This window comes from Zalophus californianus, chromosome 11 (genome assembly GCF_009762305.2).
Source record: "Zalophus californianus isolate mZalCal1 chromosome 11, mZalCal1.pri.v2, whole genome shotgun sequence".
NCBI lineage: Eukaryota > Metazoa > Chordata > Mammalia > Carnivora > Otariidae > Zalophus > Zalophus californianus.
Window position 1 is genome coordinate 94,970,105 of NC_045605.1, and position 15,212 is coordinate 94,985,316.

Consider the following 15,212-nt stretch of genomic DNA (forward strand, 5'->3'; position numbering starts at 1 on the left):
TGATCGTGGGGCTGACTAGGAGCTGCTTCGCTACCAGTGCCCCGCATCATGAGAGAGGATCGTACCACATATTGTGGGCCCAGGAAAAGATCCAAATTCAAAAATTCGAAGTAGGTTTCTACTGAATGCATATTGCTTTTTTACCCATCGTAAAGTCGAAAAATCGTAAGTTGAGCTATTATCACTTGGGGACCATCTGTTCTCTAATATTCTTTTAGGAATAGTCCTGTTAGAGATACTATGTAAATAATGGTTTGGAAGGGCGAGAGTGGAAGCAGGGACATGAGTTAGAGGCCTGTTAACAACAGTCTAGGTGAGAGATGATGGTGGTTTGAGCTAGAGAGAGGGGTGGGAGAATTGGTCAGAGGTGGTCAGAAGTAGAGCCAGCAGGACTTGCTGATGGATGGGGTGTGGGGAAGAAGGAAAGGAAGGAATAAAGACTGACTTGTAGCTTTTTGGCTGGGGCAGTCAGGTAGATGATTTACTGAGATGGAGAGGATTGAGAGAATGGCTCAGGGATAGGGACTCAAGAGTTATGCGTTGGACACGTTAAGTTTGAGATGCCTATTGTTTATCCAGTTGAAGATATTAAGTAGTTGGTTTTCTCAGGAACATCTGGGCCAAACAAATTTAGAGGTCAGTATATTAGAGAAAGTATTTAAAAGTGATTGAAACTAGCTGAAATGACTCAGATTGTTTAAAGAAGAGACTAGGGCACAGGACTGGACCCTCGGGAGCTCTGTTGTTTAGAGGCCCGGTAAAGGATAAGGAATCATGGTTGCTGAGAAGTGGCACCATGAACAGCCGCTAAGTTGTCAGTGCTCCTTAAAGGCATGAACAACTTCTTCTTTCAATTAAGGTTAAACTAAATTATACAGAAATACATGGGGAAAAATATTGGAAGTACCCCACCCCTAGTATACCAGATTCTGTTTCATAAAACTGTATCTAAGAGCCTTCCCAAATATGGAGATCAAGTCTTTGTTTTTAGTATGTTACAGATTATAGAAACAGACACGTTCTCTATACGTGAGGCTTATAAAAGGTCATAAAGATGACTGTGTGCTCCAGGGAATTAGGGTTTTAAAAACATTTGTTTTAGAAACAGACTTTCTAGGGCATCTGGATGGTTTAGTTGGTTAAGTGTCCAACTCTTGGTTTCAGCTCAGGTCATGATTTCAGGGTGATGAGATTGAGCCTCACATTGGGTTTCGCGCTGGGTGTGGAGTTGGCTTAAGACTTTCCCTCTGCCCCTCCCCACCGCTTGCTCACTCACTCTCTCTAAATAAATAAATAAATCTGTAGAAACAGAGACTAAGTTTTCACAATCGCCAAATTTGCTAGAAATAGGGACAGTCTGTTAAGCGTCTGCCTTCAGCTCAGGTCATGATCCCAGCATTCTGGGATCCAGCCCTTAGTCAGGCTCCCTGCTCAGCGGGGAGTCTGCTTCTCCCTCTCCCTCCACGCCTCTGCCCCCATTTGTGTGCTTGTTCTCTCTCTCTGTCTCTAATGAATAAAATCTTTAAAAAAAAAAATAAATGAGGACAGTCAAATTGCGCGGCCATGTATTCTTCATGTGTGCGTGCATTAAGAATGGCACCTGTTTCCTTCATCATTTGTTAAGAGAGTACCTACCTTGGCCCAAATAAGTGAGCTACTACTACATGACTTGAAATTTCCCAGCAAAGGCAGGAGGATTTGGAGTAAATTAGAATCCACATCTATCTTTGAATATTGATGGAATAACTAGCCCCTGTTTAAGGAAACCTCTTCAGAAGCCCATTCCAACCTTTGCTGGTGAAGATCTGGCTCTGCGTTTGTACCGTTTGAGTAACGTAGCACTATGTTTGGTCTCCGTCTGAACTGGATGTGTTTCTTCCTCAGGTCTGGCGGGAGTTTCCTGACCGCTTGGTGGGTTACCCGGGTCGTCTGCACCTCTGGGACCACGAGATGAATAAGTGGAAGTATGAGTCTGAGTGGACCAATGAGGTGTCCATGGTGCTCACAGGGGCAGCTTTTTATCACAAGGTAAGGTGGGGGGGAGCAGGCTGGGCTGCTCTGGGGGTCTGAGGTGACAAAACTGCACGCATGACACGTGTTCTGTGTGGCCCAGTTGAATTTCTGCTGAGTTTAGGAAAAATGTCCTACTCAGAGGGCCTACAGAGACCATGTTGTCGAGTGTGCCAACTATACTTCAGTTAAAAAAGAAAGAAAGGTTATGTTGTGTGATGGTTTAAAGTTATTTTTCTTATTATATAAATAATGCATGCTCATAATAAAAAATATGGAAAATTCATAATAAATGTTATATAAGAAAAGTCACACACACACTCAAAATTCACTCATAGTCCTATCACTTAGAGATAACCATTGTTATTGTGTAGATGTTTTCTCCAGTTTGCCTTTTATTTACTTATTCACATATACAGACAGTTGTAAACATGCTCATTAGCCTGCTTTTTCCGTGTATTATCAGTTTTTTAACAGCATTCCTTCATAACATAATTGCTAATATGCTATTGTACTAATATCCATAAATCATATGTAACTATTTTTCTCTCACTGGATATTTAGATTGTCTCAAAATTTTTTGGCTATTTAAGATAATGCTTAATAGCTAATGTTTAAATAGTGATTAATATCCATTTTCATAAATGTTTGTACTTGTGATCATTATGATAGATTTCTAGAAGTAGAATTATATCAAAGGGACTAAACATTTTGGACAGGTTTCGAGATATATATATGTCTCTTGTTTTCAGTATTGTTTATGCCAGTTTATACTCCCACCAACAAAATGTAGAACTATCTTACTGTAACCCCCACTTGCATGAAATACGTAAAAAGGGAAAATCAGACTGAGCTGTTTCGGTAAGTGAAAAAGGATCCTAACTGTTTTCACTCTGATTTGACTACTGTGGTTGAAATTCCTTTTGTGTATTTCCTCTCCTGAGATTGTCACTTCACTTTTTTGACACTTTTTTTTTTATTCGGGAGGAATTGAAAGAGGATGCTTGGGACTTTAGAATATTCAGATTGAGGGTAGAGCGTCCCTGGGAGAGTGTGGCTGACTTGAGCTGTGACGCGTGCTCCGTTGTCTGTGACGGCACGAGGTACTGCTGGCCGGAGTCTCCTCTGCATCTCTGGCCGCCCCAGTGCCTTGACGGAGCCGAACTGTGGTATAGTGATGGCGTGTTGGTTTCTCAGTCCTGCTCTGTATTTTTCACGGCTCTCAATCCAGAAATGGGTTTTTTTCTTAGCAATCATTAAGTAAGTGAGGTTTATAATTCATGGGGTTTATGGACGTACACTGTGTACAGTTCCCCGCCCCCCATGAATTTCTGTACTATCTCATACATATAGGTTATGGCAGCTTCAGAACTGCCTCATTTTGGAGTGCCTGGGTGGCTCAGTGGGTTAAGCATCTGACTCTTGATTTTGGCTCAGGTTATGATCTCAGGGTCCTGGGTTTGAGCCCCTGCATCGGGCTCCACACTCAGCTCCGTTCCCAGCCTACTGGTCTCTCTCCCTCTCCCTTGCCCCTCCCCCTCCTCATGCACACACATTCTCTAAAACAAATCTTTAAAAAAACAAAAAAACAGAATTGGGCCTCATTTTGTATTTTACTTTAAAAAGCACACACCTTTGCAGTGTCAGTGCACCGGGAGTTTCTTTCTGTTTCTATTTGCAGTGTTTTCTCCAGGATAGAACGTAGAACACAGGATTGAGCACTGTGGCTCAAGAGAAGAACAGAGTAGAGATCAGTGTGTAGTGTGTCTCTGACTGATATTTTATTTATTAAACATATGATACATGAGTCTGAAAGGCCTGCATCCTATAAGGGCTTCACACTCTGTCTCTCCTCTGCTTATAATAGGTGATTTTTAAAAGAATGACAGTGTGGGGCGCCTGGGTGGCTCAGTCAGTTAAGCGGCTGCCTTTGGCTCAGGTCATGATCCCAGCGTCCTGGGATCGAGTCCCACATTGGGCTCCCTGCTCAGCGGGGAGCCTGCTTCTCCCTCTGCCTGCCTCTCTGCCTACTAGTGTTTCTCTCTCTCTGTCAAATAAATAAATAAAAAATCTTTAAAAAAAAAAAAAAAAGAATGACAGTGTGAAAGAATCTTGGTCATCTGACCAAAAGCATTCTAATACTTCTTATAGCCTTGTGATTAATCCTACAAGAGAAAGCTTGTGCCCATGCCATGATTAAGTTGCCCTTTGACTGTCAACCATGGGGCACTGTTACTTGAATCTTTCTTCTTTTTGTCTCACCTGACAGTATTTTAATTACCTATATACCTACAAAATGCCTGGGGATATCAAGAACTGGGTGGATGCTCATATGAACTGTGAAGACATTGCCATGAATTTCCTGGTGGCTAACGTCACGGGGAAAGCCGTCATCAAGGTAAGGCATCCTGGTCCAGGTCTGCCACTAACTGCATGATCTTGTGCAAGTTTCTGTTTCTCTGAGCCTGAGAAGTTCTCTTAAATATAAATGAAGCGTTGGATTACATGAACTTTAAGCTCCCTTCTAACTTTTAAGATTCTGTGATTGATGCAGTCACATTGTAACGTTAAAGCTAGGCTTTTGATGTTTTAAACATATTTTCTTTTTTTATATGGTTTCTTTAGTTATTAATCTCCAGTATCAGAGATAAAGGCTGCGATGGTCAGTCCACAAATCATGTTTTTAAAAACCTTTAATAGTATTCTCAAATCTGATTTGGAATCTAGAGCTATTAAAGAATGCAACTTACATCTCTCTTAAGGTGGCTGGTTTTTATTTTTAAAGACATTGAGAAGATAAGTACACCTTGTCCAGTTACAACTGTAGTTTTTCTAAACATTGTTTTTAAATATCAATCACCAGTTTTTGAAAGTAACTTTCCCATAACAAATTAAAAGCTGAGAGTACATAACGATCACATGGGGGTTTCTGTATCTGTAATGGGTGTCTATTCCTGAAATGTAGTTTTTGCTCGAACCAGATCCCCAGATACAAAGAGAGTTTACTTCTTTTTATGAGTGGAATTGTCCTGACCCTTTTTCCTTCTGGTTTAGAATTCCATGTAAAAATGGGCCATGCTTCTAGGCCAGATTCCTGTACTGGAGTCTGCCCATACTGGAAGCTTACCTTGGAAGTGTGGTATGGCCTTCCGCACTGATTGTTCCTGCTATGAATTGATGGGAGAAGTCGGATTAAACCCAAGTGACCGAGGAAAGAGGAAGAGTCCCTGTCTGTGCTCTGTAAACTTGGTCCAGGCCTCACCCTGCCCCAGCCCTCTGACTCAGTTAGCACCCACCGCAAGAAAAAGTGAAGCAGTGTAAATCACAGAACTAGTTTTACAGGAATCCCTCTTATCTTCAGAATTGCTTTTTGATGTGCTTCAAGATATTTTTAGCTGTGCCTGCTTACTCTGGACAGTCCTTCTGCCATCTGTGTGCTTCTTAGCCTGGCCTTAGGTATCTAGCTTTCTCTCTTCCCCCCCCGCCCCATCCTCTACTGTTTACTTAGCTTCCCTAGGTTAGGGTAATGGTCTCCTTGGGTTTGCTAAGAAAATCATTAGAAGTTTAAGGTCTGGGAGAGCAGGACGGAGAGTCAGGGAAAAGAATTCAGAGGGTGAGGAGGACCACTGGGTTTTTTCCTGATTGAAGGGAATTGCAGAATGACCTGGCATCTTCAAGAGCATGGCACTGCTCGTAGCATTTGCCATTAGCTGGAAGAAGGAAAAAGAGTGTCTGTTGGAACTAAGGTTACGGTGAAACTTATGGGAAGCTGTATTTCATCGCCCTTATGGCTGCAAGAACAAATGGTGTTTATACAAGGACCTTGGCAGTGAGAAAACAGTCATTAAACAGGAATTAAGGAGCTTGTCATCACCACTTCTTTCTAGTTACAGAAGGCAAAAGCCCTCCAAGCCTTTTTTATTGGGCCCTTGTGAGTTCTGCTGTTGGCCAAGCCAGACAGAATTGAACGGAGGAATGGTGAGGTGTGTGTGTCTGTGTGCGTGTGTGTGCGTGCACGCATGCGCGTGCCCATATACGGGCACATGTATGCATGTGGAGGGAGCAGGCAGCTCAGCTTACAGAAGCGTGCACAGTGGTGTCACGAGCATGAGTTTATTGTCCTTGGCACTGACAACCAGGTATATTTTTGTACTTCTCTGGCAGGTAACACCACGAAAGAAATTCAAGTGTCCTGAGTGCACAGCCATTGATGGGCTTTCGCTTGACCAGACGCACATGGTGGAGAGGTGAGTGAGCTCTAACCAGAAGTCTGCCCTAGCCTCTGATCCCCATTTCCTGCCTTGGGCCTGTTTATGGGACTTGTTGGAGATACAAGGACAGCAGCTGGTAGCCATAGTCACCTCCTTTTGCACTGTGGGAATTGGGTTAGTTCAAGCCCAGGTCACTCAAAGAATTAATTTGGAATGCTACTCACTCGATTTGTAATGGCTGGAAGGGTCTTAAAAATATAGTTGGCCTTAAGCTCCAGAAGTCAGATTCTCCATGTGGACTAAGCAGTTAACCGTCCACAGTCATTTGAGTGGAAGCTAGTTAATTCCGAGAAATACTAGATTGTTTTGCAGGATAGTATCTCCATGTGACAGTAAAAGTTTGATTAGAAAGAATTTAGCCAAACCCAGAGACAAACTACCTTTGCTGACCAAAACACCTACCAAGAACAGAATTGAAAGCACAGCTCTTTCCATTACAGAGTGGGGGGGGGTAGAGCATGGCAGCTCTGATATTCCTTTTATTTCAATTTGGTCAGTTACTCAACAAGCACACCTTTGTATGGAACATGATACTGAGCCTTGTAGGTGCGTGCAAAACAAACGGGAGGTGTACATCCTCCCTCAGGACCCTTACAATCCTAGAGTAGGCCTCATTGTTCTCACTTGTACCCCAAAGGTCCCCAAGCATGGCATCTCCTGAATCAAACCTAATTCTCCCAAAAGGCAGCTCCTTACATGAGACAGCAAGCTCGGACATCCAGTGACACTGTTGTCAGGGGACCAGGGCGCACTCAGAGAGTGCTCGAGTAGCCTTTATAGAAGAAGACACGTAGTCAGGTGTCCACAGGCTCATACGGATCTTCTCGCAGCGTCCATTTCTAAAGGGTATCCACCCTGTTCAAGTCTTTAAAGCCTGGAGGATTTTCTTGTACAAAACGTTGTTTCACTTGGCCTGGATTCTTCTATGATGCTCTCCTCCTCCTTATTTCTTATTCTTACCCTCTAAATAATCCTTTACTCTTTCATATATAAGTATCTTACCCAAATGACATGACTTTTATCAACTGTCAATGTGAAATAATATATTATATGATTTTGGAGATATCTGTCACTGGTGTCATAGGAATTACACAGTCAAGGGCAGTGACATTAACTGTCATAGCTCATTTAGAAGAGACCCCGATTATAGTTATATTGGAGTACCGATATTATTATTAAACCTACCTCCATTTCTTCATGTTTGGGAGAATTCATAGCATTAAGCTATTGGGTAATTGGGCTGAGTTAAAATGGTGTTATATTGTATAAGATAGGAATTTTCGGGAGAAAGGTTGGCCTGATGATGGCCTTGCAGTTCATGCTAAGGCTAAACAACTCTTCTCTAGCACCACTGAGATAACAAATGTAAAGAGATTTAACATGCAGTGTGAGAGATTTAAGTTAGATAGAATTATTATTAAACATTGAAGAAAGTAACTAAGGGAGCTGTGAGGGCTTCCTCTTGGGAATAGGCTTTTGAAAATAGAATAGGCCATTGCCCAGATGTCGTTAGGCTTTGAATAAGATTCTGTCAGAGTTTATAATTAACAACAACAAATACGCGTGTTAACAATCCAAAGCTATATGTGATAAGTGCCTTAAGGGAGGCTCCGAATGTTACCGTTGATCAGGGGAAAGAGAAGTGACTTCTTGCTAGGTTGATTACTAGGAATAATTTTGTAAGAGATGACGCCTGAAGTCAGCCTTCAGAGATCACTAGGATCACTGGGCAAAAAGAGGAGATCGCAGGCAGGGGAGACTGGGTGGCCGAAGGTTCCAGTCAGCGGGATGAAGGTGAATCTGGCAAGCAGTTAGGAGTCCAGTCTGCCTAGAGTGTAGAATTCTGGCCTGTTGGTCCTGGGCCCTAAAGAACTGCCCAGTGAAGGAGTCTGAACTTACTTCTTCAGGCTCTGATACACCACTGAAGGTTTTTGAACAGGGGAGCTTGATCAAAGTATTGTTTTGAGATTCACTTGGAAGCAGTGCACACAATGGAATGAAGCTAAAGAAATTGAAGAAAGCACATTTGGAAAGCTTGAACTAAGTTGAGTGTGGAAAGGAAGGGATGGATTAAATTATAAGACATGGGTTTTTGGTTTTGGTTTTGTTTTGTTTTTTTTCCAAAGGAAGATATGCTAGAACTTGAGGTTATGGGGAAGGAATTGACACAGGGAGCTTAGATCTCAAGTCAGGAAGAATGGTAGTCCTGATAACAGTGTGAATGATACAGTTAGGAGGAGACGCTGGTTCATGAGGAGGGAATGTGGATGGTTGCACCTTTAGCAGTGTAATTAGTGAGGACAGGAGGAGATTTGAATCATGGGTGAAGTTGGAGAGTAGTAAGGTAGGTGAAGATTTGGGGGTCTTTCCCTCTCTATGTGCAGATGTAGATACAGAGCAAGCATTTGGAAACACGGAACTAGGCCTTCAGGAAGAAGATGAAAACAAAGGTAGATATTGGAAAGACATCTGCCCAGAGATGGCCATTGACTGGAGAAAAGGCAAGGGCAGAATCTTGAGAAGCGCTGACATTTTAGAGACAGAAAGAATAACTGAAAACAGAAGCAGCCACTGGAGAGGCCGGGAAAGAAGCAGGATCTACAGTGCACGGAAGCAAGGGAGGCGCACAGAACATGCAGACTGAGGAAAGGGGCTTTGAGTTAAATGGGTCAGTGGTGACTTTAAAAAAAATAATGCCATAGGGTGATGGGGCCTGTGGGTTATGGAGTGTGCGTCTGTGTGAGGAAGTGGAGTTAGTGAATGTAGAATACGCTTTTGAGCAATTTGATTAGGGAACAGAGGACATCAGTCTTGAAATCAGAAACTGGGAGCAAAACTATTTGGATTAAAGATCGAATCACTAAATTATTAAATGAGGCACTTAGATTGGGAGGGAGGAAGGCATGATTTAAGCCATCTTGGGTAGACCAAGAGATGGAGTTACAACTGTGGAATTTTTCACTTGTTGGGGTTTTTTTTGTTTTGTTGTTGTTGTTTTTTTAATAGTTCCCTTTGCAGAATTCCCATTTTGCACAAAACAGTGAAAGAAGTTAACCACTTTGCAAGTTAGGACCTTGTGTTAGGTTTTGTAGTTTAATAAGCTTATTTATTCTTACATTTGGGGTCTTGGAGCAGAAATCTCAGTTGTGTAGGAGTGTAGCTTTTACTGCCCAGCATCCATTTCCAGGATCTACTGTTAATTCTTTAACAAGCAGAAAACCAGAAGTCTTTGTAACTGTTCATTTTGACCAATTGTTTCACCAAGTTAAGGCAATATGGCAGGCAGACAGTGCTGATCTTAGGAAAAAGAACATTGTATTTTGATTCAGGCCCATCTTTGTTCAAATTATGGGTTTGCCACTTAGTAGCTGTCTGACTTAAGAAAACTGATTTGCTTTACCCTGAATTCCAGTCATTTTATCTCCTAAAATAGGTATATTAATATCTATCAAATTACAGTATCCATTCACGGGTTCAACAAATCCCTATTGAGCATCTTGGTACCAAACACTGTGTTATGTGCTGGAGATGAATGAAGTAATAACACTGGAAAGCCCGTAACCCGATGCTGGGCCACATGAGTCTCCTTCCCAGTTTCCCCAGCATTAGTCCTCAGGGCTCCAGGTTACTTTAGGTAATTGGATGTGTTTACAAGGAAAACAGAAAACCATGAGTCCTTTCTCCTACAGACACTTCTAGCACTTCACACGTAGACATTGGCAGTTCTTGACCTGTTTGTACTAGATTAGAAAACCAACCTGGGGAAGCATTTACTGACAGGGTAGCTGGACCCCTAACAGAACAACTCAGGTGAGCCACCAGCAACCAGCCAAGCTCACCATCTGCCCCAACCTGTGGCCCAACCCAGACCCCCGTGTGAAAAGAAAGTAGGAAACACTGTCAGTACCTGGCAGGAGCATTTAGGACCTTTACCCCTCAGTGGCCAGCAGCTTTTCCAGTGCAGGCTGTGTGGAGCGAAAGAAGCACTTGCCAGGCCTGGGTTAGCCAGGGGCAGTTGTCAATAAGTCAGCTGGCCTGAGCCCCAGTGGCCTCTTGCCCATGGCCCGGCCCTGTTGGCAGATCTGGTTACAGAGGAGACGTTGTCCTCGGTGCTCTCCAGCGGGCTGTGGAGCCACTGTCCTCTGCCAAGAACCCTGGCTCTTCTTTAATACATTCTCACTGGTACCTGTGCTGGGCATGGCTGGCCTTTGCTGGCCAGTGTCTACAGGCATGATGACTGGAAACTGGAAGAATCCGTACATGTTTGTAGACAGAACAGCTGCCAAAAGGAAGACCTTGGAGAGACTGACTGTGTCTGCTACCGCCTTGACCCTATCCTTGGAGGAGAGGGGAGTTGCTGTGCTCGCTCAGTACCCCTTTGCGGACACTCCTGGTCTTCCCCGGGATGACCTCGGACGCCCACCTCCTGAGTCTCACAGGACTGCTGGCAGGAGGGAAGGTCCGTTACCTGTGAGTTATAGTAGTGTGATGGAAAGCACAAAGGCTCTCTTGCCAGTTGTAGACCTGTGTTAGAGACCCAGCTCTAGCACTTTCCAGCTCAGGGGCCTCGGGTCTCAGCTTTAACTGCTCAGCCTGTAATAGGAAGCTACTGTAAACCAGCCCTTGGGCATATTGAGGGGGCTACTTTAAGGAATCAATGAAATCATGTTTGTAAATTATCTGGCACATAATACGTGCTCAGCAGTTAATTTCCAGCCCCTCCATTTGGACTCTGGAATTAGGTTCACAAATAAATTTGTATCATCTCATCATTAAGATTTTTTAGTCTCAGGAGCCAGACTACCTGGGTTTGGCTCTGCCTCTTATTGTTATTTGACCTTTGGACATGTTACATGCTTCTCCATGTTTCAGTCTTCCCGGTGTAAAATGGGAATAATCATAGGACCTACCCATAGGGTTGTTGGCATGATGGAGGGGGTTCCTAATCTACGTGGGGGCACTTGTAACACAGCCTGGAACCTCTGATACATATTCACTGTTGACTTATGGTGGAGTTATTAGCTAGAAGAGCTCCAAATGAAATGGTAACACATTCTTTTAGAAACATAATGGCCAAGAGAAAAGAATTGGTGACTGGCTTCTTTATTAATTGGTTTCTTCCTAAAGCTCCGAAGACTCAAAAACTTGTGGATTAAAACATTTGGAAACAAGGCTTCCAGGATCTCAGGACAGAAGAGACTTTTCTGGTCTGTGTCCTGGAATTCAACCCCTCTTGGGTAAATGGCTCTGCCTGGTTGGTTTGTTCTTACTGTAGCTCTCGGGTGCCTGGGCCTGACTTGAGGGGAGACAGTACTGACCTTTTTGAAATCCATCCTGGAGGTCCCCTTAACTTCAAAAGCCATGTTTACGGGCTTGTTTTTCCTCTCTGGTCTGGCACGTCCTCCCAGCTGTCACACTCACTTGGCCTGATTGACCAGAACCCTTTCCTGCCAGCGTGCCTGACCTGCTCACCTCTGAGGAGGTTGCTCACTGGCTCCAGGGGTGGTATGGAGGCAAGGACACTGCCGTCTCCCCTCCCACAGAGCTGCCGGGCTGTCTGTCACGTAGCCCGATGGCGCTGCTCGCTCTGACACAGGAACGGCAGCTCTCCGTAGGCTGGTGGGTCAGGGATTGCCCTCCATGACTGTTGGTCGAGTGAGTGAAGGGTTTATTGTTTGGAGGTGAGGTTCCCCGCCTGTTATCTTCATCTGCCTTCCACTGCCCCAGGTGTAAGGTCCTCCCCTCGGCCTTTTAAACTTCAGTAAGCTGGAGCTCAGATCCGGGAGCCTCTCCACCCTTTGCCTTCTCAGTTCAGCTGGCAGACATGGGGTTAAGAATTGTTGGCAGCTAATCCACCTAGGTTTGAGGCCTGCTTGTCCTGAGGGGGGAAGAATGAGTGGAATTTGAGGGGGAGGGGGAAAGATACTCTGACCTCTGCAGGCCCGTGGCCTCCAGACAGCATCCCCTGTTCACTTTCTCCCCCTGAACAATAGTCCCAGTCCCCTCAGATCATTTCTGCTGTCCACACCCTCCCAACCTTTCGTAAGAACCTGGGAGCAGGCTGGGGACACTTGGATTTCTTTTGTTGATACCTAATAGTATGTGTTTTGCTCTCATCTGTCAGCCTCTTGAATATTTTCTCTGTTTTCCTTACTCCTTTCCCTCTCATCCATCACCTGCCTCCTCTCCCCAAACCCCTCAGGTCTGAGTGCATCAACAAGTTTGCTTCCGTCTTTGGGACGATGCCTCTAAAGGTGGTGGAACACCGAGCTGACCCTGTCCTGTACAAAGATGACTTTCCTGAGAAACTGAAGAGCTTCCCCAACATCGGCAGCTTATGAAACAGGCCACTGGCGGAGGTCTGAATGTTAAGCTGGGACAGAGGAGAATACGGCCTCCCCGGCACTCTGATATCAGGGTGTGGGGGATCTTTGATTGACAGGCTGGACCGGGACACCTAACCTGTTTCCTCAAGAACCGGAACCTAAAGAAAGTGTCTAAGCACCTTGAGTGGTGTGTGCCCTGTTCTAGTGTTTCTTATGACCTCCGATGGGTTCTTGTTGAAAATGCCAAATGGAAGCCTTTGTGGCATGCTCTGGGTTTAAATCCAGCTCAGGCTCCCTTTGTTTGCAGTTCCAATAAAACAGTCTGGGAGGAAATGTCACTGACCCTAAGACTGCGGAGAAGACAAACCTACTGGCCATATTAGATTTGGGGAATCGTGTAGATCACGCCCATATCTCACCTTTAGCTATTTCAGATCAGTGAGGCTTTTTAGGCGGAAAAGCCAAACCAAGAACTTGATGCAAAATCCCAACATCTTCGTGGGATTTGACCTCTGCCCTGGGACCGGGGGCACTGGGCCCACGCATAGGCAGAGCACCGAATGCTGAATTGGGATCCTGTAAGTTCCATGAACCATTCCTCTTTGGTTTGGCTTGTTGATATGATTAAAATAATTTTTTATTCCTTTTTATACTATGTTTGAAATGCTGATTATTGGTAATCCAAGGAACGTTCTTTTTTTTGTGTAGTTAACTCCATCTTCTGGTTAACTTCAGTCTACCATCCGTGTCTAGGAGGATACATAGCCAGGAGGAATATCCGAGGCCATGTGCATCAAGTAGAAGATCCCCAAACTATAAACATACTGAGAGAAGATTCCTCCAAAGGAATCTGTTTGCTTCTTGATTAGATCCAGTCCATTTCCCTGAGTATTCTCAGGGAAAACAGAGACCTTCTAAAGCCATACCCTGAGATGCTCTAGCTGGTGCCATGCTGTAAATGTTGAGGGAGTTGTGATCCCCCACCCCAAGGGGATGCCAGAATTTCCCTCATTCTTTTGGTGTAAACTGAATGTTAGCCAGGGAGGTTCTGGCTAATGTTAAATGCTACTCTAACAACTGCTTTACAATAGTTGCCGGTATATTTAAATCATTAAATTTCAGCATTTAGTAATATTGCACATGTGTGAAGTATACCTCTTTAAGCCCCGTTGATGAACAAATCTACTCTGGCAAATGTTAGATGTTATGGATTCGAAACAGATTTATCTGGCTCTAATATTAAGATTAGCCACAGTTTGGGCTTTAGCCATAACATATGTCCCCAGAACACAAAATACATAACAATTTGCCTGGAATATGGTTATAATTACTGAAACCTAGCTGTGTACCAGTCGAAGTCACTCATACACCACCCATTGTTCTCTTGGGTGACACGAAGGTGAACAATTACAAAGCTATAGTTTTTAAACTTGTAGTTTTAACAAGAGTCACTTCAGCTGTGTTCCCATAGACTTTGAGAGGTCAAAGAAAACTTCAAGAAGTAGCAGAATTGACAGCGGGAATCGTGAGAGTTTCATCTTCTCTCGCAGTGAGGAGCGAGAGCACTGGACTGTTCCTGGTGGAAGGGACGAGATGCCGCCTCCTCCTGTACGTTCATGTTGCAGGTGCAGACACGGAAGCTGTGATTTGTCCAACGTGTTGCCTTCAAACACTGGTGCCTAAGAAATACTGTGGATTTGAATAATTACATTCTTGCCAGTAGGGGATATGGGAAGGTGCTTAGTCTCATATTCGTAATCCTGGGGATGGTAGGATAGAAACCAAGAGAAGGGGCGTTCTGTTGTCACCGACGGTGAGTACTGCTGCCCTTCCTGGGGTTCCCTAACTTGTCTCCCAAGATTCAGGGTGGGTGGAGGGGTTGGGCCTCACGTTTAAATTCCTGCCAGCAGCCGAGGACTGCGCCAACATTGTATGCAAGTCGTCCCCTCAGCCTGGCCCCCTCAGGTTTTCTGCTCTTTTTCATGTCACTGAGTCCGCCGCCGTAGTGGCTGGCTTGTAATCCAGGTCTCCATCTCTGAGGGTAAATGTCTTCTCTTTCCTTTTTTAAAACGTTGTTAGCCCTTTGGTTTTGGAAGAGGAACACTTCAATCCAAGATGATTGGGAGCCCTGGGGGACTGTGTTGGTGTGACTTTATCATCTTCTTAGGAGTCACTGGCCTTCTCGGGGCATGAAACTCCATGCAAGGCACCTCACTACTCCTAGAAATATTGCGGGTTCAATCTGGCAACATAGTATGGAACGATTTCTATTACAGAATGCGTATTATATCCTTGGCACTTGAAACCTCAACGTTTGTATCCTATGAACAGACAGGTGGTACAGGCCACAAGGAGAAATCCGGGGCAGGGATACAGCCAGTGGTCATGATTCATGGGTTGCGAGGGGGCTGGGGACTCCACCCCCTTCTCCGTGTATTTCTGAGCTGCTAACCAGCAAGCCTCACCCATAAGCTTGGGCTGGGATTATCTGCCCTTGGGATGCCACAGAGCCTGGTTTCAGAAGCGGAACAATAATGCTAATTAAAATGTCATGTTCTGGCCTACAGCAGACAACAGCTGGTTTTAGATTAAGAAATCTTTTTTA

The 15,212-nt window shown here is 44.4% G+C and overlaps 1 protein-coding gene across 3 annotated transcripts in view; it reads left to right on the forward strand.

Moving 5' to 3' along the window:
* The window catches only part of EXT2 (exostosin glycosyltransferase 2), a 132,931-nt gene extending 119,185 nt beyond the window's left edge, over window positions 1–13,746 (forward strand). For all 3 annotated transcript variants that reach the window (XM_027579891.2, XM_027579890.2, XM_027579889.2), the window contains 4 exons: window positions 1,885–2,028; window positions 4,280–4,408; window positions 6,175–6,257; window positions 12,484–13,746. In XM_027579891.2, the coding sequence (XP_027435692.1) occupies window positions 1,885–2,028; window positions 4,280–4,408; window positions 6,175–6,257; window positions 12,484–12,622 (495 nt within the window). In that variant the 3' untranslated portion in view covers window positions 12,623–13,746. The remainder of the gene's footprint in view (window positions 1–1,884; window positions 2,029–4,279; window positions 4,409–6,174; window positions 6,258–12,483) is intronic.
* Window positions 13,747–15,212: the final 1,466 nt, after the last annotated feature.